At 56.4% G+C, this 27755-nt stretch overlaps 1 protein-coding gene across 1 annotated transcript in view; it reads left to right on the top strand.

The window, feature by feature from the left end:
* Positions 1–27755, top strand: part of RBM19 (RNA binding motif protein 19) — a 122810-nt gene that overhangs the window by 81158 nt on the left and 13897 nt on the right. Inside the window, exons 22-23 of the mRNA XM_055404341.2 lie at positions 5562–5667; positions 20541–20661. Coding sequence (XP_055260316.2) covers positions 5562–5667; positions 20541–20661 — 227 coding nt within the window. The remainder of the gene's footprint in view (positions 1–5561; positions 5668–20540; positions 20662–27755) is intronic.

Here is a 27755-nt window from a genome sequence, read left to right on the forward strand (position 1 = left end):
TGACTCAGGGGGTGACCTTGGAGAAATCACATAATTTGAGCCTCAGTTTTTTCCATCTATAAAATGGGCACAACAGTGCCTAGGTCATGAGGCTATTGTGAGATCATGTGCAGCCCATGTTTAACACACTGCAGGGCATGTAGCACTGAGAAAGACCATAGGAATGGATGGATATGTCATGTGTGTTAGAAAATTGGTGGTGGCAGCGATATACTGGAAAGGCTTCTAATGCCAAGAGATTTAGCCCTTTTTTTCTTGCTCTAGAAGGAACAGAAAGAAGCCTGCAGTTTATTCTTACCACACAACCAGCCCTTCATCTCATTCTCGTTCAGACCACAGTGTTGTTCCAATTCTGGATGCCTTGGGTGGCAGCTGATTTCCACCCCCTCCCCCCAGTAATGCCTTGAGCACAGGTGGAGAGATGTCAGACTTCCCCCACGTGACTCAGCACTTCTGCTGGGACCCCGGTTCCTCCAGTGGATCCAAATAGGACAGCGATAAGGACTTGTGTCCTGGGAGCAGAAGGGCCGAGGCCCCCTAGGGCGTGCCTGACCTTCACTTGGTGTCAGCGTGTGGGCCAGAAGGTTAGCCTGCGCATGAAGCCCCCAAAGCCAGGCATCAGAGTAGCTACCAAATCATCAGGCTCGGCATCTCTGGAGGGCTTTCTCCCTTTCAGTCTGCCCCTCACTTCCTTCCCCTCCCCAACCCATCCCATCACTTCGGTGGAGAAGAGGCTGCTTCATCCCTTTCAGTAGCAGAGCCAAAAATACCCCCCACTCCCCACCGCCGAGCAAAGTTGCCATCCAGAACTGCAGCAGGTCTGGTCACAGAGCCTCAACGGAGGGGATCCCTACGCACACGCACGTGTGCTCACACACACACACACACACACACACACACACACACGTTGTGTCTACATTCAGACCTTGTGTGCAAACACAATTTGCATGCCTGGACTTGTTTATGAGGCCCAGGCATAATTGGCTTGCCTCGCTCCACACCTCTGCGCCCCCTCCCACCCCCCACCCCCACCGCACCTCGAAAGAAACGAGAAACGTGACAACAAACTCCAGTTGTCGAAAGCCCCCGAATCCCCTACCAGTCACGTGCTTCCCCAGCGTGGCATGGACGGGGGTGGGGCTGCGGCGTGGGGGGAGTGATCGGTGAACCCGAGGTGAATGAAATAATTGGAAAAGTGAGGTGTGAGTTTGTTACTGAAGTGTGAGCGTGGTGGGGGAGGGAAGGCGGGCCATGTTTAAAAGCCTGGTATGTCCTCTTTATTCACAGCTTCTGATACAGTAATTGCTATTTTGTGGTTTCTATTATCTACACAGTGGGGAGCATCCTTGTCTCCTTCCCAAGCAGTAGAGTCTGGACTTGGATAGGGGCGGGTGGGAGGATGGGGTTCCTGGGTGCCCTGTCATCTTTTCCCTCTCTGGTTCCCTGGTGGCCCTGCCCAGCCTCACCCAAGCCTCTGCTCCCAGGAGACACATACAACTTCCTGCAAAAGCCACTCTTAAACATGGCTCCCTGGGCTTTGCTGTCAGATAAGAACCTTAATAATGGTTGGTATTTATATATCGCTTATCTCCAAAGAGCTAAAGGTACTTCATTGATTTTCTCCGCTGCCCCCCCCAACCCCTGTCCCACCACACCAACCTTTTTTCTTTCTCTGTTTTAATTCTCTTTAAGTATCTCTCTGAGATCATTAGTGTTGGCTCTATTTTCTCCCACACAGTAGTTTCAACCAAAGCCATCCATGTCCCGAGCATCCTTTCTCCACCAGGAGCAAAAACTGGCTTGGGTTTCATGTCCTGGGCCATGGGGCTTAGGCGGGCCACTTGGCCTCTTTGGTGCTTTAAGTTTTCTCATCTATGAAGACAGGAGGCAGCCACTCTTAACCCACAGTTGTTGTACCTGGAAACAGTATGTTTAAAAGCCCTAGCACGTCGCAGGCACTCTGTCGGTCGCTGGGGTGACAGACACAATGACAGTGTCTTGACACTCCAGCCATTCATTCTGGGGTTTCACAGGTAGCGGTTCTAAGATCTAACCCTAATCTTTCAGCTGTTTCAGAAGCCTGCCCTCTCTCTTGTCGCATTCTCAGAAGGAAGGAACAGATGGGCCCACCATCACCCTTTCCCAGTCCCCAAAGGATGCTGTTGTCCAGTCTCTCAGTCAGGTCTGAATCTTTTATGACCCATGGGCTGTAGCCCACTAGGCTCCTCTGTCCATGGGATTCTCCAGGCAAGAATACTGGAGTGGATTGCCATTTCCTCCTCCAGGGGATCTTGATGGCCCAGGGATCAAACCTATGTCTCCCGCATTGCAGGCACGTTCTTTACCATCTGAACCACCGCGGAAGCCCCCACCCCGCAAAGAATAGTATTGGTTTTGTTTTTTTAAGCTCCTCGGGTCCTGGGACACAGCGTTTCCTTGGCCGTGCCAATGTCTGTCTGGACAGCCCAGACAGGCTGTGACCACCTCCTCGGCTCACCGTCTCCCTGGGACAGGACCCAGCTCCCTGGTCCCCGCCCTCATCCTTTATGGATTGAGGCTGCCCTTCCATCCAGGCTTTCCCCGCCGAGCTCTCATATCCCACCTCTCCAGGCCACGTGAGCGTGGCTCCTTCAGCTTCTCCCCATCAGCTTTATTCTCCACCTTTTAATTATTTTCCTCGGCTTTCTCCGGACCCTCAGCTGCTTACCATGCATGGGGCGTCCACAGCTTGCAGTGCTCTGCGGAGAGGAAGGAATTAACCTCACCAGTCTCTCCCTCATCTGTCTCATGCACACACATACACACACACACGCGCGCGCGCGCGAGCTCCCCTGAAAGGAGCCAGGCACAGGAGGTTGGAGCCCCCACGGGCAGAGGCAGGGGGTTTGCACACAGTGCGAAGGTGGAAGGAACTGGAACTCAGTCAGCCGCCCTCACTGCGATCTCGGGCAAGTCACTGGACCCCTCAGAGCCTACATGGGTCAAACCTTGCCGCCCCCTACACTTGGCCTTCCTGCTTCATGCCAGGTGGGGCCATGCCCCGGGGACAGAAAGAAAGTCCCCACTCCTGAAAGTGGTCACCTCCAGATAACTAAAGGGGGTGAAACATTGGGCAGTGGAGAGAGCTCCGGGTTCACATCAGACACTCCCCAGCTCATTCTCCAGCCCTGCCACCACTTGCCTTCCCGAACCTCAGTTTCCTCATCTGTAAGATGGGCATGGGGAGACCAATGATAATGAACATTTGTGCTGGGGGTGTGTGTACCCCGTGGCCTGGTTCCTTCACCCTCCAGGTGTGGGTGTGATGTCCCAGTGGTCATGTCCCCCTTCCACTAGAGGTACTGTTTCTTCATTCCAAAACTACCTTCAGACATCCACTCTGGGCCAGGCCCAGGGTGCCTCGCCACAGATCCAGTGATGAGCAAGATAGAAAGATGTGGTTTCCACTTTTGCAGAGCTGGGTTCCAGCCCCAGGAGGAGGCAGAGAATTACTCGGGTGTCCACATGGCAGCACCCTGAAGCACAGTGGGCCCTCGAACCCCAAGTAGATCAGCCCAGGCTGCTGCCTTAAGTCAAGGCCTGAAAGAGCCTGGGAGCTGGGGCAGGAGTGGAGGGCCGGGCGGAGAGACCAGCACACCCATAAGTTGTGTCTGTCCAACACCCAGCATGGCCTGGACACATATGGGTGCTTGCCAAGCCTGCCCCCACCCCCCCGTGCCCAGGAGCCTCCTCAGATTAGGTTTGGATCCATCCGATGCTACTGCCCCTGCAGCCCTCGTGGCTTTCGGAAGAACTTGGGGCCAGAGGGCCGCTTATATTTACCCAAAGGGTCCTACCAGAAAGTGTGTGTATCCCCTGCCTTCCATGTCCAAGGCCAGCCCTGGAGGAGGCGCTGGGGCTTCGCTGGAGAAAGAGGCGGCTTGTCTGTCGTGGGGCACGTCGGCCTTTAGATGGCAGAATAAAGCAGGGTTTGTGGACTGGGCTCTGCTGGGCTCTCTCCCACTTCACCTTCCTGCTCATCCCCACCTGCCCAGCCTCTGGGCCCTTCGAAGTCGGCCATGAGCCCCAACTAGGGGTGGGGTTGGGGGGGTGTTGGGAAGACTGGGTGCTCCCCAGCCCCTCCCCTCTCGGGCAGGCCAGCCTCCTCACCAGCAGCACCCCCACCCCCACCCCCTGCTCAGAGAGAGGCCAGGAGGGGGAGCGGAGCGGCCGGGCGCGCACCAGGGAGACGTGCAGATTCATTTTGAGGCCTCATAATGCCGCATTTACACACCATCCTGCCTCCAGAAATTGGGCTGGCCGATGCCTGGTCATGCTGGCAGGGCCGCGGGTTAACTCCTCGGATTTAGCTTAGATCATTTCATGAGAGCTTACAGCCTTTACTGTGTTTTTTTCGCCCAATCTGTCTCTGGCCCCAAGGCATCCTAGACCGTTGTGGGTAGGTGCGTATGCCCCGGCACCCGCAAGTGTGTGTAGATTTTCAAATAAAATAACACCTCTCTTCAGATGCCGCGTGCATTAAATATTTATCGGCGGCAATCTTGTGTGTATGTTTGATAAATGGACCTGAGGACGGGGTGGGGCCGGGGGGAGTGGGACAGGGTAAAAGCAAGGGAGGCCTCATCCTTTTGTCCTGGAATTTCTTAAAGGTTTATCCTTGGGGGGCAGGGGGTAGAAAGCAGGGGAGGGGCTGGGGGATGGCCAGGGACCGTGTTTACCTGTCTGACCCCTGTCGGGAGGGGGCGGGGGGACGAGCCCTTTTCTCCTGCAGAGCTTGGCCTGACTTCGCTTCCGTCCGTCTGTCCAGTCGCTCAGTTGTGTCCGACTCTTTGCGACCCCGTGGACTGTAGCCTACCAGGCTTCTCTGTCCATGGGATTCTCCAGGCAAGAATACTGGAGTGGGTTACCATTTCCTTCTCCAGGGGATCTTCCACATATCAAAACCCAGAAGCAGGCAGGAGAAGTGGAGTTCAGAGGGTGTGGCTGTGTGTCATTCAAGCGCCAAGCGCTGAAGAAGCATCTCAGGTCCCATGTCTGGGATCAGGGGCTCATCCTGCTTACACAGCACAGCCGTGGGGCTGGTTTCAGCACAGGAGACCGTGCTGACCCCGAGCCCGGGGGCCCCCAGCGCACACACATGAGCAGGCCCTGGCCCTGGCCAGTGCCTCCCCCAGCCCAGTCAGGTGTGCAGGAGGCTGGATCCCCACCCCCTACTTCCTGAATATTTACCCCTGCCCCCTCAACTGCCCAGAGGCAAAGGGAGAATGAGTGTGTCCGCCCATTAGAAAGGAAGGGAGAAGTCTCCATCAGCCGGGTCGTCCTCTTGCTGCCCGGCGTGATGACCACGGCCCGAAGGGAGGAGGACAGCCACGTGCCCCCGCCAGGGCACGTGCTGGCCAGTGAGGAGCTGGCACTGACACGAGCGTGTGCGGTCTGTAAGCACCCCGCTCTTCTGACTGGCAAGGATCAGCGAGTGGGCATCAGTCCTGGCCCACCCTCATATCCACCCCCCACCCGGCTCCAGTACAGGCAGTTCTAAAACTCGCATGTTTTTGTTCCAGCACCTTCGGGGAGCTGAAGACCGTCCGCTTGCCGAAGAAGATGACCGGGACGGGCACGCACAGAGGTTTCGGCTTTGTCGACTTCCTCACCAAGCAGGACGCAAAGGTGAGACCGGGGTCCCTCCCACCCAGCCTCTCCTTTGTGGGCTGTTTTGCCAAAGAAGCAACAAGGCCTCTTAACAGATGTGGGTGCCCCTCTCCACCCCCCGCCGATGTGGGTTTCCTCTCCCCTCCTCCCTGCAACCCTGCTAATTTGTATGACGTCCTTGGAAGAGAAGACCCTGGGTTTCGTGTTGGAGGAAGGGGCAGCTCAGGGTCCAGGCTACTGCAGTGCAGACAGCAAGCCTGGAAGACACAGTGGAGGCTGTGGAGGGGAGCCGGTGGGTGGTGTCAGTGAGGAGGCCACCAGGCAGCCCAGTGGGAACCCCAGGGTCACCTCTTTCCCCACTTCTTCCCATTGGTGCCTGGGGGTTCTGTTTTGTGCTGCTTTCAGGGGAGATCAGGCAAGGCAGGTGCTGCTGTGTGTAAGCACGGGTTTAGAGCTGCTTGGAGAGAGCTTTTATTTTTGAAGCAAGGCGGCCTCTCCAGGTTTGGGGCTCGTCACACAGGGGTCCTGAGTCCTCGTCCTCTCTCCCCAGCCACAGAGAGAGGCAGAGGCTCTGTGGCCTGGGGTTCATTCAGCTGTGTTTGTGCCACAGCCTGCCCGCCCCCACCCCGGCCTGTCTTCCCTTGGGGGCTCAGTGCAGCGGGGAAGAGCAGCTCACACTGAGGGCTGGCACGCACCCCGCCTGCAACGAGGCGTCTTCGGAGAAACAGGGTGTTGGTTGGGAGAACACCCATTGGCTTGCTCCAGGGGTGGAGCTGGAGGTGGCAGCTCAGGGACACAGCTGCGGCCTTTGTGGGCCTTGGGAAACACGCACAGGCAGAGAGGGTGCCCCGGGACCCCGGCAAGCCTGCCAGCCAGCCACCTTTGTCTGTCAGCGTCTTGAACTCAAGTGCCTGCTTTGTTGACACGTGGCCATGTTTGTCCAGACATCTGCTCCTCTTTCTTCTCCCCCAGCAGCCCTTCCCTCGCCTCCCGTCCTCGTGGCAGGAGAGACCGCACCGGCTGCATGCAGCCGGCCCATGCACGGCCTTGACACGCACCAGCAAGGGGTGCGCCTGTGGGGGTCCCCATGCTGGCTGGGCGGGAAGCCAGGAACAGCAAGTCCAGAGCACAGCTCTTAACAGCTGGCCGCTCTGCTTTCCCAGCTCTGCCCTGTTCCTCAGTCTCCTCGTCTGTACAAAGCGGGACGATGCCAGGTCCCGTGGTCACGGAGTGAAGGCGGATGGTAACAAGGTCCTGGCAGGCGGTGCTCATTCGCACCAGCCCCGGTCCTTCAGGGCCACCAGCCCTCCGTCCGCAGACAGGAGAGGAGAGGCCTGCAAGGTAGTGCTTTCTTCTCTGCGTCCGTCAAGCCCTGAGCTTCCGTGTTTGTGCAGAACCACCGTCATCTGCTCGATGTCAGGGAGACTGTGGAGGAGAAATGAAGGGGCTTCACTCCTGGTCCCTAAATCACATCTTTTATTCAGGGACAGTTGGGTTTCCCAGGTTGCTCAGTGGTAAAGAATCTGCCTGCCAACGTAGGAGATGCAAGAGACACAGGTTCAATTCTTGGATCAGGAAATTCCCCTGGAGGAGGGCATGGTAACCCACTCCAATATTCTTGCCTGGAGAATTCCATAGACAGAGGATCCTGGTGAGCTACAGTCCATGCTGTCGCAAAGAGTCGGACACAGCTGAAGCTACTTAGCATGACACAGCATAGCCAGGGCTGGGTGTCAGGGCACAGACTCTACAGCCAGGATCCTAGCACTTACCTGCAGTGTGTGTGACCTTGAGGGGGGTCCTACATGCCTCAGTTACCCCCCCGTATAAAACAAGAATGGGGTTTCCCTCATTCTGTGGTCGTGAGGTTTGGATGAAGTGATAGTGTCAGAGCGGGATTTGGCCTCCATGAGCTCTGTGTGTTAGCTGCAATGAGGAGGAGGATGGTGAGGGTGGTGGTGGTGATGATTTGAGAAGAAGGCATAGAAGGAGCAAAGAGAAAAGTTGTCAGCACTCCTCCAGCTGGAAGCCGAGGCCTCTCCCCAGAGCTTGACGGCAGAATTAACGTGGCTCTCAGGGCCCAAAGGGTGGGACCAGATGTGAGCTCCCAGCCTTGAAATTCCACGTGCCCCTGTCCCCAGGACACAGTCAGTATCGCCTTGTTCCCTGGGATCATTAGAACGGGGCAGGGGGGTGGGGGTCCGCAGGTGGGCCAGGGCAGTGCCAGTGCCCCGCACCAGAGGCCAAGCTACAAATGTTCTCTGCCAAGCCCAGCACAGCCCTCTGCCAATTCATGGAGGTGGCTCCTCCTCCCCCGCCCACCCCCGCCCCCGCCCCTTCCCTCCCTTCCATCCTGAGCTCCAGGAGGAGAAAGGGCGGCTGAGGACAGCGAGGACGCAACCCCAAACCCCTCCGGGACTGGCTCTCGCTGCCCCTCACCTCAGACAGGCGGCAGCTGGGCTCCAGAGCTGTCCTGGCCCCACTCAGTGTCGGGACGGCAGGCCCTTTGTGCCGCCGAGGAGTGATCTGGTCTCCTATGAAGTCTGAACCCACCAGGAGCGCACCTCTCCTGCAAAGATCCCTTTGCTCTTTTTGCTTCCCAGAGAAGCCGCCGTGCCTTCTGCCTCTCCTTCTCCCCGTCTGTCTGAAGAACTTTATTGTCTCCCGAGTGGAACATTTAGCGCTCTCCGCTGACCCACAGTGCCGTGCGCACTGCATATCGGTGAATAGGATTCTGAATATTGTAAATACCTGGTTAGCTCAAGGGTGGGCGTGAGTTTGAAGAGGCAAAGCAACGCTGGAAGGAGACGTTGAGTTAGAAAACCCCAGAGATCCTCTTTTTTTCTTCTCCAAAGACAGCACTCACGGGAATCCCAGGGCTGGCAGAGGGGCCTTCAGGACCTCTCCCCCTCCCCCATTTCTCAGGGCAAGCACCCTCCCGACCCCCAGCGGTTCTCTCTTTGAAGACCTGCTTTAGAAAACCTGTCCAGGTCTTGACTGAACCCTAACCATTCGGCTCCCTCACCACAGGCTTCATTTCATCCCTGTTTTCCTCCCCCATGTGAAGATGAGCAGTCAGGCACTGTCTTAGCATCAGCAACGTCTGAACCTGGAGATGTAAGCCCCCCATGGGGGCCCCAAGAAGTCCTCAGACAGGAGAAAAGGCAAAGAGGAGGAAAGAAGGGGGAGGGGGATTCCTCTGAGGGGCGGAGGCAGGGAGGAAAAGGCCTCTTGCAGCACCTTGGGTCTGGGGAGCAGTGAGAGATGAGGGCTGTGAAACCAAGTGTGTGACTCCGGGCACAGGGCTCCTCCCTGACACCAGCTGGCAGAGGAGAGAGTTAGGCTTCCCGGTCCGTCCCCGGAGGTATCCCCACAGCACCCAGGTCTCTCTTTGGGCCCCGAGCACGGGCCACATGCGTCCTCCCCACACCCAGGGATTCTCAGTCTTCTGACCTTGCTCCATGACCCCGTCCGTGTTCCAACCCAGCATATCCTGGGGAACTCCATCATCTGTCTGCCCCCCACCCCCAGGGTCAAGCACACACCCCCAAACAGGAAAGATAATGCTAGCACGAGGCTCCACAGAGAGCTCAGGGTAACCAAGCAACTGAGGACAATAGTCGGAGGCTCCAGCAACAGCCGGGCAGGCTTTGTGTGTGACACGTACTCGGCACACGCATTGTCTCCTCCCAACCTGCGGCAACCCCGGAATGTGAGAGAGGTTTGCATTAACTCACTCCCCGGTTTCTCCAAGTACTGGCTGAGCTCTGTGCATACAGGGCCGTGGGAAGCCGGGACCTGGCTCCTGCTGAGATGCTAAACTGGGGGTGGGACCTGGCTGTCAGCCCTGGTCACAGGCTCCCAGAACTGGCAGGTTCTCCCAAACCTGGGGCGTTTCACCAGCCCCCTGATGCCCCAGGCATAAATGTCAGTCCCTCTGAAAGGGCTGCTTATTATCTGAGCCTCCAGGTGCAATGAGCCTGCCTGTCTCAAAGAACTTTCTCCCACGTGCTGGAAGGAAGCAGGGATAAAGGTTGGTGAGGGCAGATGGGAAGTCCCACATTCAGCAGTCTCCTCCCGCGGCCTGGGTCTGCCCTCAGGGGTAGGGGTGTTTGCAGCATCACAGGCCCACGCAGTGCTCTGGGCCCTGATGATGTTTCTGGAAGGGGAGCCCCTTGGCACCGATTTAAAAAGCACATCCGCTTCTAAAAGCCCATCTGGGCGTTCGCACGCATAGGCTTAAGGAAACCGTTTGACAGATGGAAAAACTGAGGTTCAAAGGGATGGGGCCCCTTGGGCAGAGCTGAGAAACCCCGCATGTCCATCTGATTCCAAAAGCCACGTGTTAGCACTGCCTCCCTTCATGCTCATATTCACTCAGAGCGCATGTTGGCTGAGACCAGACAGTGTGCCCAGCCCCTCTGCCTCACACCCCCAGCCAGCCCCAACCCCTTCCCAAAGAAAAGGACTCACCAGTTAGACATTTGGAGGAAGGCCAAAAGGCTGGGCCTTAAAACGTCTCTTGGGAACAGGCCCAGGATGGAATCAGCTCCTCCGGGGGCCCCAGAGAAGTAGCGGGCATCCCTATAGCAGCCTTCATAGCCCCAGTCTGCATCCAGCCCTCCCAAGCCTCGGACAAAGCAGCTTTCTACCTGGGCAGGCGACCTGGGATTCCAGACCAGCTGTGTCCCCACCCATTGGCCGAGAGGCTACCAATAGCCATTGGGATTCCATGTAGAAGCCGCCACCTTCTCCGTCTTTACCTGGACCGCTGGTCAGTCACTGAGGAAGAAGAGCAGACTTGAGGCTCAGCAACCAGAACATTCTTTTTTTTTTCCTTTTTCTTTTCCTCCCCATGCATGCGCCTTTAATTTCTCCCTTCCCCGAGCCCACCGAGCCTTTGTACTTTTGCAGTTGCAGCTGTTTTTATTTGCCGCTGCTGCTGTTGTTTTAAAAGGTCTATTTTCACATGGAATGTTATCCAATTAGCAGAGCAATGTGTTGGCTTAAATAAACACTTGGGGGGAGCCGGCAGTAGGGAGATGGGATGGCAGGCGGGTTGGCAGGCAGCGTTCTTCTCACTGGTAAACAGCCGCAGCTTTAATTGGGGGGTCGCGCCAGTTGACGTCTCCTTTCCCACTTCTCACTTTTCACATGCTGCCGGGGTGGGGGAGAGGGCAGGGAGGGGTGATGTGTGCACATGGCCCCAGGCCCACTCCAGTTGGGGTGATGTTGAGCGTCTCGTAGGGGGAGTCCCATCGGGCCTCTCCGCACCTATGGACCTCGCCTTGCAAATCCCACCAAAACAAGGCCGGTGGTGGGAAGAGGTGATGGCGAGTGAGCCAGGCAGAGCTTCTCAAGGCGGAGACAGCTGCCTCCTCGCTGGGTGCCTGGCTGCAGTGCAAGTGCCATCAGCAGCGACCGCCGTCGCTAGTGACGGTACGCGGTCTGCACACATTTGCTTATCCGAGTGCAAGGACTGCAGAGAGTACAGCCTGCCCCGAGCCTCCAAGGGAGTGCAGCCAGGGACTGAAGGGGCCGTGGTCCCATGGGGATGAGGAATCCAGGCTGTGTCCTCCCCCGGGCGGGGCATGTTCTAGAATGGCAGGGTGGCATGGTGGTTAGCAGCGTGGCCTGTGAGATCAGAGCCGCCTCCTTCCATCTGTGTGAATGTGCGCAAGGGATTTCATGTCCCCGCACCCCAGGTTACGCATTCCCACAACCAGAAATAATAGTACTGCCACTTGAGTCAGCTATGAAGGTTAAGTGGAAGGAGGCGGGCCAAGCGACTGCCATAGGCTTTGGCAGAGGGCACCAGAGAAAGAGAGGCAGTGGTGTGCCCTGGGCCCCCTGTGGGGTGGGCACGCTGCACCTTGGAGCCTGGGTGTCAGTTGCCTTTGTTTCCTAAACTGGATGCAAATCCAGGAATGAGGGTGCTGTCCCCATGGTCTGTTGAAGCATGTGTGTTAAGGGTGTGTATTCGTGCTTGTGGGTTTTTTATTTATCTTTAGCTTTGACTGCACTGAGTCTTCATCGCTGCGTGGGCTTTTCTCTAGCTGTGTCCAGCGGGGGCTACTGTCCAGTTGTGGTTCCAGAGTTTCTCATGGTTGTGGCTTTTCTTGTCTCTTGTTGTGGAGCACGGGCTCTAGGCGCGTGGGCTTCAGTAGTTGTGGCCCTCAGGCTTGATTGCCCCACAGCATCTGGGATCTTCCTGGACCAGGGATCGAACCCGTGTCGCCTGCATTGGCAGGTGGACTCTAAACCGCTGCCTGGACCAACAGGGACATCCTCATGCTTGTACTTTAATTGCAAGTTTTGCCTAGTTCCTATCATCAGGGCCCGGGGCTAAAAGAAAATACCTTTGAATCCTGAGCCTTGCACTTCAGAGCAAGGATTTGGACTCAGCCAACACATTTATGGGCTGAAAACCCGGGATCAGGACAAGCCACCCTCCTCCAGCTAGCAAATGTTCACCCATCATCACCGGGTATGAGTGGCCCAAAGCATGCCCGTGTGCTGCCTGCATCCCTCTGTCCCTCCGTGTGTCCTGAAGCTGCCCCACCCCCGTGGGGTCAGAGTGGAGGCCACAGGGTTCCACCGCTCTGAGAAGGGCTCGGGTTCAGATGGCCTCATCTCAGATTTACTCAGGATCTAGACCAGTTTCCAAGGAAAGGTAGCCAGCCCAGCCTAGCTGAACGGCCTTTCTCCCTCCCAGCAGCACAAAGTCATCATCATCTTAAAATCAGATTACCAGGAATTGCCTAGCAATTCTGTGCTTAGGGCTTCAGGCTTTTCTGCTGAGGGCCCAGGGTTCAGTCCCTGGTCGGGGAACTAAGGTCCTGCAAGCTGTTGTGGCACAGCCCAAAAAAGTAATGATGAAACGAAACTACCAAGGCAGCATCACAGGTCCCGGGAATCACAGGCCCTGAGTGTGTGCCAGGCGCTGGATTAGATGCCTAGTTGTGTATTCTCAGCCTCAGGAATCCTGATGCTCCACCGCTTTGTAATCGAGAAAGTGAACACTGAGACGTTTCTCATCAGGTCAAAGGCGGGAAAGCACCAAGGCCAAGCTCTCCACGCCGCTCGAAACCCGTGGCCGTCGCCAGGCTCCGCACCCCACTGCCTGGCCACCCTGGGCCCTCGGGTGCCAGGGGGGCCCCTCTTTTTCTGGTGGCTCTTTTCTCCGTCTCTGAGGTCAGAGGTCGTGTGTCACCTCCCTGGTTCCAAACCTTCATTTGGGCTCTTAGTAGGTCCTCCAGTGATATTGAGTAGAGTTGAGCTGTGTGGGTGGATGGATACCAGGTAGAGACATCTAGTCTTCTGAAAGATTTAGACACAACAGCCTAGAAAATGGGTCCCTGGGCGTTCCTTAGAAAACTGCCCTCAGCTTCACGATATCGGACCTTGGAATGGCCCTAGGTGCTAAGTGGGGGGGCCCCCAGTCGGAGTCACCAGTGTTGTACAAAGAACCCCACTTATTCAGGGGGCCAGCTCCTCCCCCGTGGAGGCCAGAAGCAGCTGGAAGATTTGCCAAGAGCTCGCTTACAGGAGTCCGGGAGTGTTGGCCTAGGGACAGAAATGATGGGTCCCTCAGGAGTGCGGTCCACAAGGAGACAATACCGAATGTTCCAGGGCGGCAGCCCCTCCTCCCAGGAGCCACCGGCCCCTGGTGTCCGACGCCCTCGGCCGAGAAGGAGCCACGGTCCCAGCGGGGCTGGCACTCCAAGCTCACGTGGTCGTTCTTGGCTGGCACGGGCCGTGCTTCCTCCAGGCATCGGGGGCACAGATGGTTTGGGACAGGTTGGCGGCATCCACGTTCAGGTGGATCTGGCATGTGCTGAGAGATGCTGCCCTCCCTCTCGGCAGGAGACAGCAGAGGGGCCGAGAGATGCCCTGGTCTTCTCGGGACAGGAGGCCTGGCCTGTGTCCCTGAGACGGGAGTCCTGCCAAGGGCATCGAATGGGCCTTTGTTGCCAGGAGGCAGAAGCCTGTCTTCAGGGAGAGCCAGGGAAAGACCTCCTAGCCGGCGCTGGAGGCCAGGGCTCTCGGGGCCCGCAGTTGGTGGCTTAGGTCAGAGGAGGTGAAAGAGGCATGCTTCTGGGACGGCCAGGGCAGAGAGCCGGGTGATGGGGACAGCTCCGGACCCAGGCCTGAGACCTGCTGTCTGAAGCGGGCCGTCCATCTGCCCGGGTCAAGGCAGAGGGACTTCAGGCAGCCATCTGCGTCAGCAAACAGAACCCAACCCCAGATGGTTCAAAGGAAGAGAGATTCGTGAAGGGATAAGAAGGGCTCAGGGGCTCGCCAGGGACCATGCAACCCACCCTCCTCCCAGGGCCAGTGACAGTGGAAGCTGCCACCACCTCAGGCTAAGGGACCATGAAGGGACAGGTGAGGGCTTGAGCTGTCAAGGGGGAGCCACCGGCAGGAGCTGTCATCCTCAGAGGAGGGAGCGAGGGAGAAAGTCCCCCGACCTCTCTGACCCCTCCCTCCAGCCTCCCATATGCTTGTCCTAAATTGAACCCAGGGCCCATGAGCCCTGGTTATCCCCTACAGGAGAGTCACCCCGGAGAAGGGGGCACGGAGGAGGAGCAGAAATAGCCAGCAGGGGCACATGGGGTCATGACAGGAAGTGGCCCCGAAGTGGCCCAGTGAGGGCTGGGCGTCTTGTCTTCTGTGGCCTCCTCCTCTTTGCCAAACCACTGCATCCTTAGAGTTCTGGTCTGCACCTTCGGGCTTTGGCGGTTACCCAACCAGGGGATCGATCAGGTGTTCGGCCAAGTCCTAGTGGCCCGGGTGACTTCCCGGCCCAAGGTCCCAAAGTCACGCATGTTGGGAGCAGGGTCTCCTGTCCATCTCGGTGCCACACCCAGGAGATTGTGTGTGTATGTGTGTGTGGTCTTGGCCTAACCAAAGGCGGAGCCTCGGGCCTGATGGACCAGACGTGCTCCTTTTTCTGCCACCTACACAGACTGAATCCAGGGGCTGGGGGAGCTGGGGCAGGACTCCTAAGTCTCAGCAGCCCTCTATCTCCAGCTGGGACCAATCTCAGCGTCCCTCCCGGTCTGGAGATGTTTTTGAGATCCTCGGTAGAGAAGACTCCGAGATTTGCTCTGTGTCTGCTGAGCACGTGTTGCCCTGAGCAGTGTGCAGGGGATAGTATGGATAGAGACCTCCCTTGGAGGTCCAGGTCACGCTGGGGAGCCTAGCACACAAGCAAGTGCTGGAAGACAGCTGGGGGCACAGCGCACAGCATGGGGCGGGGGGCTGCAGTCTGTAGGACAGGAGCAGGGGGCCAGCAGCAAGTCGGCTCTGACGAGGGGAGCCCTTCTGAGGCTGAGGAGGATGTTGTGAAGGCTCAGGGATGGAACCGTAGAGGCGGAAAGGATAAATAAGAAGGACCTTGTGCTCTGCTGTGCTTAGTCGTTCAGTCATGTTCGACTCTGCAATCCCATGGACTGTAGCCCACCAGGCTCCTCTGTCCATGGGGATTCTCCAGGCAAGAATACTGGAGCAGGTTGCCGTGCCCTCCTTCAGGGGATCTTCCTGACCCAGGGATCATACCCAGGTCTCCCTTTACAGTCTGAACCACAAAGGAAGCCCAAGAATACTGGAGTGGGTAGCCTGTTCCTGCTCCAAGAGAACTTCCCGACCCAGGAATAGAACCGGGGTCTCCTGCATTGCAGGCGGATTCTTTACCAGCTGAGCTACCAGGGAAGCCCTAGAAGGACCTTGACATGCATACAAACCTTGGCCTCAGTTTTCTTCTCCTTGAAATGGGAGCATGACCTGTCTCCTGATGAGTAGGCTGAGGTCACGTACTTAGAGTTCTCTGGAGCCCAGGAGATCTGTAATCCTGGGTTTGCAGCCCCTTGGATGGCAAGGGAAGAACACGGGCACCAGAAGCAGGATTTGGCGAGAAGCAGGGAGCTGGGAACAGCTGACTTTCCACTTCCTCCTCCGTTGGGACACCCAGTCCTGCACGGAGCCCTGGGCAGCCCACCATGACAGGCCCTGCAGGCACGCCGTGCCTGGAGCTGAGGTCTGGGAGGCTTTTCTCTGGGGAGAAGGTGGTGTGGGTTGGGAGGCAGTTGCTATCAGACAGCAGTCCAGAGAGGCTGAAGCTGTGCCTGGACCCTTCCCCTGCACTGTCCCAAAAGCTCCAAGGTCTGGGGCTGGGTCTCCCCCTCACCATTCCCCTGTCTCACATATAACAGGCTCCTCTGGGCTTAATTATTTCTATCTGCACTGGTCTTTCTTGCTGTGTGCAGGCTTTCTCTAGTTGCCGTGAGCAGGGCCTACTCTTCCTCGTGCGCAAGTTTCTCATTACAGCAGCTTCTCTTGTGGAACACAGGCTCTAGACTCGAGGGCTCAGGAGCTTCAGCTCCCAGGCTCTAGAGCACAGGCTCAGTAGTTGCGGTGTGTGGGCCTAGTTGCTCCGCGGCACATGGTATGTCCCAGGCCAGGGATCAAACCCACGTGCCTTGCGTTAGTGTGCAGATTCTTAACCAGTGGACCACCAGGGAAGTCTTAATCATTTTGTTTTTTTAAGTCCTTACTGAATTTGTTAGCAGTGTCATTTCTGTTTTATGTTTCGTTTTTGTTTTGTTTTTGGCCCCAAGGCTTGTAGGATCTTAGCCTCTTGACCAGGGATCAAACCTGCACCCCCTACAGTGGAAGGTGAAATCTTAACCACTGGACCACCAGGGAAGTCCACGGGCTCTTTTAAGGAAGCCCAAATTACTCAGGATTATCCAAGGCCAGTTTTAGCCAGGAATCACTGTCCTTCCTGCCCGGGACAGTTTGAGGCCACCACATTCCAACCGGCGCAGCAGTGGAGCTGGAAACACAACCTGATTTCCTACTCACCTGAGGGGATTAGAACCAGGAAGGGGTGGTTCTGCTATTTTTAGAGACTCACATATTGTGCTCTAACCTCAAATACAAAAGAGCTTTCATAGCCTACTTAATTATTGTTCCTGCTCTTCAGCGTGGCAGTGGGAAGTCAGGGGGCACACGTCATAATAGACAGCAGACAGCCTTTAGTGAGAATTACCGTGCGCCAGGCAGTGCAGTGTTAGACTTAATAGTTCATTGAATCAGCCATTCTTCTCTGCTACCTCTAGATTTACACATGGGAAATCTGAATCTCAGAGAGGTTAAGCAGCTTGCCCCAAGATCACACAGCGTACAAGTGATGAAGCAGGGATTTGAACCATAAGTAGGTTTAGACGGTAAAGAATCTGCCTGCAATGCAGTAGACTCGTGTTCGATCCCTTGTTCGGGAAGATCCACTGGAGAAGGGAATGGTAACCCACTCCAGCAGTCTTGCCTGGAGAATCCCATGGACAGAGGAGCCTGAGGGGCTACAGTTCATGGGGTCATAGGATTCAGACACGACTGAGCAACTAACACACAGACACAACCCAGGTCCAAGCCCCCAGCCTCAACTGCCATGCACCCTCATGTCTTAAAGTGAAAAGCCCTTCCAAAGAGGAGGGGATGAAAATTTGAAAGGGGTGACGGGAGGCCGGGAGATGGAATTTTTAGCAATTCCCTCAGTGAACAGGGCTTCCCTGGTGGCTCAGCTGTAAAGAATCTGCCTGTAATGCAGGAGACACAGGTTCAATCCCTGGGTCGGGAAGATCCCCTGGAGGAGAAAATGGCAACTCACTCCAGTATTCTTGCCTGGAGAATCCCATGGACAGAGGAGCCTGGTGGGCTACAGTCAGTTCATAGAGTCGCGAAGAGTCAGACACGACTTAATGACTTTACCACCATCACAGTGAACAGAGACTGCTCCAGGCTTTGTGCGGCGCTGGAATGGAGAGCGGGCAAGAAAGAATCACAGATGTGGCGACTGGAGCCAGAAAGAGGCTGGGGTTGGAGCATCACGCCTGGACCCTTCTTCCAGGCTCCATTATCACTTCTTCGGACACTGACTTAGCCCTTCCTAGAGGCCACCGTTCGGCCACCCCCACCCGACCATGCCCCCAGGACCACCGCTCCTCAGGGACCCTGGCACCAGGATGGAGTACCCACCATGCCAGACTCCCGACCAGTTTCTCTCCCCCCTCATAAAACCCAAGCTCCCCCAGTCAGGCTGTTTCTCTGCCTTGCCAGCTGAGAACGCGTGTGTTTTAAAGCTCTGAATGGGCCATTTCGGCTCGGAGTCCAGATGCATTTTTATATCTGTGTGGGAAAAAAAATGCAGAGGCTCGGCTGGCAGTCAGAAAGAGTTTTTAAATTAACGTTTTTAAAAAAAACGGAAAGAAAGTTTCCCGCACCTGGCCCCACTCAGAAAAGCACAGAGAAGAACAAAAGCATTTGTTTAATTTGGCCCCACCCACATTTAATTTTTAAGAGATAGCGTGTCCCACCCACCTTTCCCAGGTACTTTTCAGATGCAGCTGTCTATCAAATACCTACCCTGTGCCACTCGGCACTTGTACTATGTAAGTCACACAAGTAACCCCATTTTACAGGTAAGGAAACTGAGGCTTATAGTGGGGCATTTGGCTTACCCAGGGTCACGCTTGTCTTCCTAGGCTGCCATGGCTTAAAACAGCAGAAATGTCTTCTTTCATGGTGCATGCTTGCTAAGTCGCTTCAGTCGTGTCCAAGTCTTTGCAACCCCATGGACTGTATAGCCCGCCAGGCTTCTCTGTCCATTAGATCCCCCAGGCAGAAATACTGGAGTGGATTGCCATGCCCTCCTCCAGGGATCTTCCCGACTCAGAGATCGAACCCTCATCTTTTATGTCTCCTACATTGGCAGGAGGGTTCTTGATCACTAGCGCCACCTGGGAAGCCCTTAGTGTCGAGGCCAGAAATCCAAGATCAGGGTGCACAAGTGTTGGTTTCTTCTCAGGAAATCTGTGTTCCACGGCCTCTCCTAGCTTCTGGTAACAGCCAGCATTCCTTGGCTTATGGACATCACTCCAGCCTTGGTCCTCATGGGCATATTCTGTGTCTTCTCGTGGCCATCTCTTGTAAGAATGCCAGTCACACTGGATCAGGGGTCCACCCTGCCCTAACATGTCCTTGTCTTAATTTAACTGCAGCTGCAAAGACCCTCTTTGCAAATAAAGTCACAACCTGTTGGGGCGTCGGGGTGGGTGGGGGCGCCCATGTCAGGGTTAGGATTTCCATGTATCTCTTTTGAGACAGGGACCCAATCCAACCCATAACCATCACAGTACAGATGAGGTTAGAGAGGGCTTGGTTCCGGTCCAGACCACTCCTGGGTACACGCTGCCTCCTCACAGCATCAGAGAAGCCAGAGGGACAAACCCCCACAGTGTCTCTTCTCGTAGCAGATGGCGCTGACTGCTACCCAGAAGCAAAAAGCAAGGCATTGCTGCCAGCCACTGCTGCTCCCCGGTGCTGACAGCGCCCAGGAACCTGCCCTCTTCAAACTCAGCGCTAACCCAAGGCCCTTCTGCCAAGAGAAAAAAAAAAATCAGAGCTGTCTGTGGTGGCAACACCACAACCAGGAGAGCTAACATCTATTGAGCGCTTGCTCTGTGCCCCCAGGCTATTTTGAGCACTTTGCGTGTTAACGCTACTCTAGAACCCTAGAGGAGGGTGCTGTTAAAACACCCATTTTACAGATGAGGAAACTGAGGCTGGGGAGGTTTCTTTAACTAGCCCAAGACCCAGAGACTAGGAAGTGCAGGACCCGCCCTGCCCAGGCAGAGTGGCCTCAGAGCCCAGACTCCTGGCCATCAAGCGCCACCAGCCTCTGTATACGTCAGGGGTATTTTGGGAAGGGCCTCAGCCCAGAGCCGTTTAGCTCTGGACCTGGTGATACTGAAGACGGAACCCGCCGGTGCCATACAATTCCATTTATATGAAGAAAAAGCAAATCTGCAGACCTGGAAAGCAGACTAGTGCTTGCTGGGGGTCCGGGGGGATGGGGAGTGGCTACCGGTGGGTCTACAGTTCCTTTTGGGGTGATGATCGTTCAACGAGCTCTAAATGTCCATGTCTATCACTATTCTGAAACGGGTGTAGGGATGGTCACGTGACTGTGAATAGACTAAAAGCCGTTGCATTGTAGATGGGTGACTAGGGTGGTAGATGAGTTATATCTCAGTAAAGCTGTAGCTGCTGCTAAGTCACTTCAGTCGTGTCCAACTCTGTGCGACCCCATAGACGGAAGCCCACCAGGCTCCCCCGTCCCTGGGATTCTCCAGGCAGGAACACTGGAGTGGGTTGCCATTTCCTTCTCCAGTGCATGAGAGTGAAAAGTGAAAGTGAAGTCACTCAGTCGTGTCCGACTCTTAGCAACCCCATGGTCTGCAGCCTACCAGGCTCCTCCATCCATGGGATTTTCCAGGCAAGAGTACTGGAGTGGGGTGCCATTGCCTTCTCTGAATAAAGCTGTTACAAAACAAAAATCAAAAAGAGGGAAGTAGGCAGCATGCGGGGGAGGGTCGGGAAGAGTGGAAAGCAGGAGAGGGGAAGAGCCGGGTGGATGCTGGCGGCCCTGAGCATGGTTCTGCAGAGGGCAGCAGAGAGCCGGGGGACGGAACCCCCAGGGTCGGCAGAGGACGTATCTGCCACCCAGTGTAAGCAAGGGGCCCATGTGCTTGTCATTGAGGGGCCGACTAACAGGTTCGTCATCTCCAGATGGGCTATGACCCAGGAGGGGATCCGGCCGCCAGGCCCAGGCACCAATCACAGGCCAGGACAGCGGCTGTTGTGACCACCCAGCCACTTGTAGCTCTGTCCCTGGTCACCTAACCCCCTAGTGGAAGAGAAGTGTGCAGTGCCTCCTCACCCCCCAACCAGGGAGCGGGTGTCCCGGGGCCAGAGCTGGCCTTTAGGTGTGCGGAGCAGGCCGCCAGACTGCAGGGAGGTGTCTGTTCATGCGCTGTGTCTCTCTCCAGAGAGCCTTCAACGCCCTGTGTCACAGCACCCACCTGTACGGCCGGAGGCTGGTGCTGGAGTGGGCTGACTCGGAGGTGAGCCTGCAGGCCCTGCGGCGCAAGACGGCCGAGCACTTCCACGGTAAGAGGACTGCGGGGAGCCAGGCGCCTGGTCCCCCCCGCCCCGCCGTCTCTTCTGTACCTACTCTCTGTATTCCTTCTGCTTTCTCCGAGCCGGTGCGGGGTGCTGACCTCTGTGGGTGGCATCAGTGGCCTCCACACCCTTGGTGTTTGCCCGTCGAGTCCGGTCATTGGGAGGCCTGGCAGGAAGTCAGGGAGCAGGGGAGCCCGGGTCAGGGTGGTCATCCTCACTACCCCACCCGCACCCCCGCCACCTCCCTACCTGTCCGGGTGCTGCCAGCTGGCTGTCACTGTCACCAAAAGCCACAGCTGCCGTCCAGTGGCCCTCTCCACCCAGCGAGTGCTCTCTGTCCGGGGTCCAGTGGCCAAGCCAGGGGCCCCTTGCCCCGATTTCCCTGCGCCCGCTACCAGCCGCTTGTCCATCCTCAGTTACCCTGTTAGAGCACCATGTACTTGCTGCCAGGACCAAGCCCCGCCTCTCACAAACCTTGGTGGTATCACCCGGCTTCACCAATGACTCAGCCCACCCCCCACTAATTATTAGTGAGCCCCTGCCGTGTCCCCCGCCAGCAGTGCAGCACTGACCCGGGCGGGTGGTGAGGGGTTGGGTCCAGGTGGAAGGCGCTGGATCCAGAAAGGCCTCCCAGCAGAGGTGACGCTTGTGCCCACAGAAGGGCTCCCCAAGGTTGTTAGGAGTGTGACTTATGGAGAAACAAGCTGACCAGTGTGGCGGGAGCAGGTGGAGTCGGAAAGGGTGGCCGGAGGGGCTTACACAAGCCTTGCCTTCTCCAGCACAGTGTCCAGAAGTGGAATGGAAGCCCTGTGACTGTAACTCTGCCCACCAGACTCTTTAGAACACACCCCCCTGCCCACCCCAGGGGCCTCTCCCGCCTAATCCTTCCCTACCACACCTCCCTCGGAGGTCACCATCCCCGAATTCCCAGCAGGACACTGACTTTGCATATGCTCTTCCCTCTGCTCACAAAGCCTTGCCTCAACTTTTTTTTTCAACCTGGTCAGTGCCTATCTAGCCTTTAAGGCACAGTGCAAAGGACACCTCCTCCAGGAAGCCTTCCGTTTCCCCACTCCCCAGGTTATCAGTAATGCCTCTGTCCTCTGCTGTTTCCACCTGTGTTCCTGTATCTCCTTGCCGTATCGTCACGTATTTCTTTACGATTCTTCTCCGCACTGGATCAGCGCCTTTCCCATGGTGGAGACTGTACCACCGGGCTCACCTTTGTCACTGATGGGTTGGTCTCCGAGCCCCCATGCCAGCCGGGGCCCGTCCAAGACTGGGGAATCCATAAGTAAAGTCAAACGAGGAACCAGAGACGTTAGGGCTAAGTACACAGCCACAAGCACACAACTCAATAAGTCCCCAAATCCTGTCTTTATCGACAGCCACTGACAGGCCCAAATGCACCCATCGGCAAATGTTTGTGTAAGGGACTCTTCCGTCCCCCCTACCTCCCCTCCCTGGGGCCAGAGGGCGAGTGCAGGCTCAGCAGTCCTGCCCTGCCTTGGAGAGCGGCCCCCTTCAATAGATTGATCTCCAAAGACAGCGTTATTGCCTCCCCCCAGAAGAAAGCTGCAGCCGGAAGCGCTTCTGTGAGATTGGCCATCTCCCCAGGTCAACTGCAGGCCAAGGCCCAGACAGGGGCAGGTATTAGGTTGGCCAGAAAGTTAGTTTGGGGGACTTGCCCGGTGGTCCAGTGGTTAAGAATCCACCTGCCAATGCAGAGGACACGGGTTCGATCCGTGGTCTGGGAACTAAGGTCCCACATGCCCCGGGGCAACTAGACCCACTCACCACAGCTGCTGAGCCCGTGCCCTAGAAGCTGTGCTCCGCAACAAGAGAAGCCACCTCGATGGAAAGCCTGAGTACTGCAACTAGAGAGTAGCCCCCGCCCGCCGCAACTAGAGGAAAAGGCCTTGTGCAGCCCCCAAGACCCAGCGCAGCCAAAAACACATTGTTTTAAACAGTTCATTCACGAGCTATCTTTTGAAAAAACCTGACGGTGGTTTGGAAAAGATGATATGGGAAAAAACCAAATGAACCTTCTGGTCAACCTAATGCAACTAGCGGGAAAAACAGCAGTGGATTTGCATCACCTTCCCGTGTGTGCTCTCAGCGCTGTGCAGTGGGTGTGATCAGCCCCATCGTGCAGATGACGGAACTGAGACCAGCTGAGCGTAGAGGGGCTCGTGGCAGCTGCTGTGTGTTAATAATGAGGACTTCTTCTGTGCCGGGGCGTCGTCTGTATGTGATGCACGTCGTCGCTCATCCTCACAGCAACCCTGCTGCTGTGGGCACTGCTGTCCCCAGCTTGTTGTTCAGTCACTAAGTCGTGTCGACCACATGGACGCCAGCACGCCAGGCTTCCCTGTCCTTCACCTGGAGCTTGCTCAAACTCATGTCCATTGAGTCAGCGATGCCATCCAACCTTCTCATCCTCTGATGCACCCCCTTCTCCTCTTGCCCTCAGTCTTTCCCAGCATCAGGGTCTTTTCCAGTGAGTCAGTTCTTCACATCGGGTAGCCAGAGTATTCATCTTACAGATAAAGAAACTGAGGCATGGAGAGGTCCTGCTGAGCGTCCCCTCGCTGGGCGTCCTGGGACAAGTCACTGCGCCCCCTGGGGCTTCTGTTTGCCATTCCACAAATGAGGATATGAATAGTTCCCCTGTATGGAGTCATGAAATGATCAGTGATAACAAGAACAGCACCAGCTGCCTTTTTTCCCACCCACACAGCACCCTCAGAACGTTGTTGTTGTTTAGTGGTTCAGTCGTGTCTGACTCTTGCGACCCCATGGACTGTAGCCCACCAGGCTCCTCTGTCCATGGGATTTCCCAGACAAGAATACTGGAATGGGTTGCCATCTCCTATTCCAGGGGATCTTCCCGACCCAGGGATCGAATCCTTGTCCCCTGCATTGGCAGGTGGATGCTTTACCTCTGAGCCACCAGGAGTAGATGCCCTCAATCACCCCATTTTACAGATGAAGGGACTGAGGCTCACATAGATGACAGAACTTGCCCAGGGTCACGCAGATAGTAGGGGGTGGAAACAGAGTTTGCACTCTCGGACAGCCTGGCTGTAGTACCCCATCCTTGGAGTGACACCCCCTCCGTCCCTCCCCAGTAGGCAGAACGCTGTGGGGGAAGCAGGGCAGACACGTCAGCCAAAAGCCGGTGCTCTGAAAATGTCAGCCCTCTCACCCCACCTCCCATTGTCTGCTGGATCTCCTTGGGAACAGGGGGTACCTGCAGCGGCCCTAAATACTCAGAAGAGGGCTGCTGGCCTCCAGCCCTGGTGGCTGCACCCTTTTCCTGGCTCTGCCCCTTCCCCATGGTGAAAAATACCCAGCTCGTTTGTGTCAAAATCCGCATTGTTCAGAGCTTCCAGGGCCCTGGCAGACTTCGAGGGCAGGTGGGATCCATGCCCAGTTCCTCCTCCCGGTCCCCGATCTGTGCCAGGAAGGCACTCAGATCTCAGGTGGAGGCCCCGAGCCCCATTTGCCCAACCCGAGCACCGAGGCCATGACAAAGGCTCCCTGGGGAAGGCGGGCCTCGGAATGAAAGGCCAGCATCTTCACCATTTGGGGGGACCTGGCAGGGAGCTCGCTGGTGACACCGTGGCCTCCGAGGTGGCCAGAGTGATGGAGGCCCGCCATTATGGCTGGTGCAGTCAGCGTGCGTCACCCCAAGTTCACCCTCACCTCCGGGGCTCAGCTCCTCCACCAGGCCCGCCGCTCCCCTGGGGGAGACCGTGGGGACAGGGTGCTGCTGGGCCGAGGGCTCCCCAGGCCCTGTGACCAGCCCTTCTCTCCCCCGTCGGTCCCTGAAAAGCCGAGGTCAAGGCGCACAGCTCCACGAGCAGTTCAGGCCAAGTAATGCTCATTACTGTTATTATTCCCATGACAACCTTCACCTGTTAAGCCTCACTCCATGCCAGGTACTGTCCGTGGGCTTTCACAGGTATTAATCCTGCAGAATCCTGGCAGGTAAATACCATCATTATGTCCCATTTCCCAGATGAGGAAACAGGCCCAGAGAGGGCCAGTGACTTCCCCAGGGGCGCACAGCCACTAGTGGCCGAGTCAGGGGTCAGAGCTGGGCCTCTAGCCATCCTGCCAGCTGCACATGAGCAGCTGTGCACATGGCCCCTTAGGTTCCACCCCAGTCTGTGTGGTGACCTCAGGCAGGTTGCTCCACCTCGGTTTGCCATCTGTACAGTGGGACTCGGGTGCTACTTCATAGGGGAATCAGGGGGGCGGAGCTTACAGGAGATGATGATTCTGAATCTGTGGGTGCCCAGTGAGAAGGCAGCAGATACTGTTTTCTCCCCTCCCCTGCCAGGCGCTTACGCGTCGTGTTTTCCTTGCGTTCCCTTGGAGCCAGGCCAAAGGAGGATGCTCTCTGGAAGGAAAGAGATGTAAAGAGGAATCCCAGTTTTTAGAAGCGCGGACAGCAGGGAATGTGTGAGAGGGAGGGAGGGAGGGAGAGGGGATGAGGATGAAAATGCCCGTCAGTTGGGCGGGGCATGGGATGGTGCGTTTGCATCTGATCCTGGATGCCACCTGGTCCCCATGCCTGGCACGCAGAAGGTGCTTCTCAGTGCACGGCAACAACAGGGAGGAGGAGACGGACTCCTCACTGATAAAAATTCGTGCTGTCTTGCCATCCAATGCGATCGTGGGAACTAAATGCCCTCAGCCCCTCTGTCTCAACCTCGCCACTTACCTAGGGTCCCTTATCGGCAGCCACAAAAGCTCTGAGCAAACCCCCCAGTGCCCCTTCCCCAAGGCAGGGGTGGGCAGTCTTCATTTCATCCACTGGTGTCCCTGATCATGTGGGGCATTAGATAGTCCCTGGTGAATTGACACTTAACAAAACACCCATCAAATGGACCGGCCAAGAGCAGGTCTTTGAAAGTCATTGGAAAAGCTGCCCTGAGCAGGCAAAGCCCTTGACCCCAGACAGCGACGCTCATGCCTAGAGACGGACACGACCACCCCGTTCCTCAGTCCCGCCTCCCCGTCGTCTCCCTGCCTCCCTTCCTGGCCGGAATCAGCCATCTCATCCACAGCTCCTCAGGCCCCCGGCAGGTGAAGTGCTATTCTTTGGTGCCTTGTGTGCGGGAAGGTGAAAAGAGAGAGCACGGAGGGAAGAAAGAGGAAAGGCGGCCACTGGCTGTGTCCCTTTCTTCCCGAGCGTGTTACAAAGCAGCAGGGTCAGGGCATTGAGAAGCTTTCAGGGCCCGGCAGGCTGCGGTACCTGCAAGCGCCGCCGACAGAATATAATGGTACGGAAGCAATCCGCCCGCAGAACCCTCTGTTTTCAAGCACGCACAGCCAGGGAGGCCGGGGCAAACAGGCTTTTATTTGGTCGGGAGCGTGGCTCTGCTTCCCAGCGTTGTCTTATTCCAGCTGGGAGACTGATGGGCTGTGGTTAGCGGCTGCACCTTTCACCTCTGGAGCTAGGAGCGCAGACATGACCAGCATGGCAAGTGGCTGGCAGCGCCGCCCTCCCCCCGCCTGGCTAAGCCAGGCCAGCCTGGGATGCGAGAGCTGCCATCTGAGAAGTAAGGAGCCCGATTCCAGGGCCCCTGGCTCCCTCGGCCTGGCCCACCCACCCGTAACTTGAGATCTCAGCCCAAGTATCAGAGATTGGACTTCTCCCCGACACCTGCCATCCTGGGAGTTCCCGTGTCACACCCCACACCTCATCTCCCTGACACTTTAATGAACACAGGTTCCCGTGCCCGACGCACAGTGAGGCCAGACTGAAACGTGAGAAAGGTTCATTGCAGGGCCATGCAAAGAGACAAGGTGGCTTCTGACCCCAAAACCCTCCAGCTCCCCTAAGGGTTCCAGCAAAGCGTTTTTAAAAGCCTGGTAGGAGGAGGGGATCACCGGATCCGTGATCAGATCATGTGTAACTTTCTGGCTGATGGTGAGGTAACAGGGCGGTGTCACAGGGTTCAGTTTATCGGTCCCTGGGCTCCAGGAAGCCTGGGGCTGTGAGCTCATGGTAACCAGGTTGTTGTTGTTCAGTTGCTCTGTCGTCTGACTCGTGATCTTATGGACTGCAGGACGCCAGGCTTCCCTGGTCCTCCACTGTCTCCGGGAGGTTGCTCAGACTCATGCCCATTGGGTCGCTGATGCTGTCTCTCATCTCATCAAGTAGTTAACATCCTCCGTGTGATGGGGTGGGTGTTCACATCTGCAAAACAGCTGGAGAAATTTGCATCGAATCTTGCTGTCTGGACCCTTCAGAGAAGCGCTGAAGCAGAGGATATGGGGCAGGGCCCGTCCTAGGAAGGCCCCTCGGGTCCTGCTCTGTTGCTGTGTGTTCACCTCTGCGGTTTAACCTGGCTGTTCCCCAGAGACTTGATCCCCCAGGGGACGTGGTCCTCTCCCCATCCCCTACCTGGTCTTAGCATCTAGCCCAGAGCAGGTGCTCACTAACAACCTGTGGGGTGAATAAGTGAACAGAAAAACACTGATCATCAGAAGGGCCCCTTTCATTGGAGCGTCTAAAATGTCCTGGACTCTGCAAGAGCAGCCCTGTGTGGTATGCTGCCAGGGAGCCCTAACCTTGACCCTTGAAACCCCACCGGTCAGAAGAGAGGCAGTCAAGTGCCACCTTGTTACAGATGAAGTCAGAGAAAGAGGAGAGAGCTCTGTTGAAGATGTACCATGTGCAAGGGGCAGTGCGAGGCTTCATGCACCGTCTCACTTGTAGCCTCAAGAGTCCCTAGAGAGAGGTGCTGTTCCTGCTTTTCTGAGGTGAAACAGCCCCAGAAGGGTCAAGTGACTTTTCCTGAGGACACTCATCTTTGCACACTATAGGACAGCTCACCCTATCACCACTGCCTAGACCCCAGCAGTTCCTAAATCCCTAATTATCCCCCTACCTTTTATCAGATCTGGGTTCCATGGTCCAGGTAGGACCATGGTTACAAACTATAGCCCACAGCCAGATCCAGCCTCAAGCCCATTTTTGTAAATACAGCTGTTTTTTGGCCCACAGCCATGCCCATTTTTCACATGAAGTCTCTAGCTGTGTCTTCACACTGTAAGGACAGAGT

This window comes from Moschus berezovskii, chromosome 19 (assembly GCF_049115385.1).
Source record: "Moschus berezovskii isolate FMDL1 chromosome 19, NW_MosBer_1.0, whole genome shotgun sequence".
Classification (NCBI taxonomy): Eukaryota; Metazoa; Chordata; class Mammalia; order Artiodactyla; family Moschidae; genus Moschus; species Moschus berezovskii.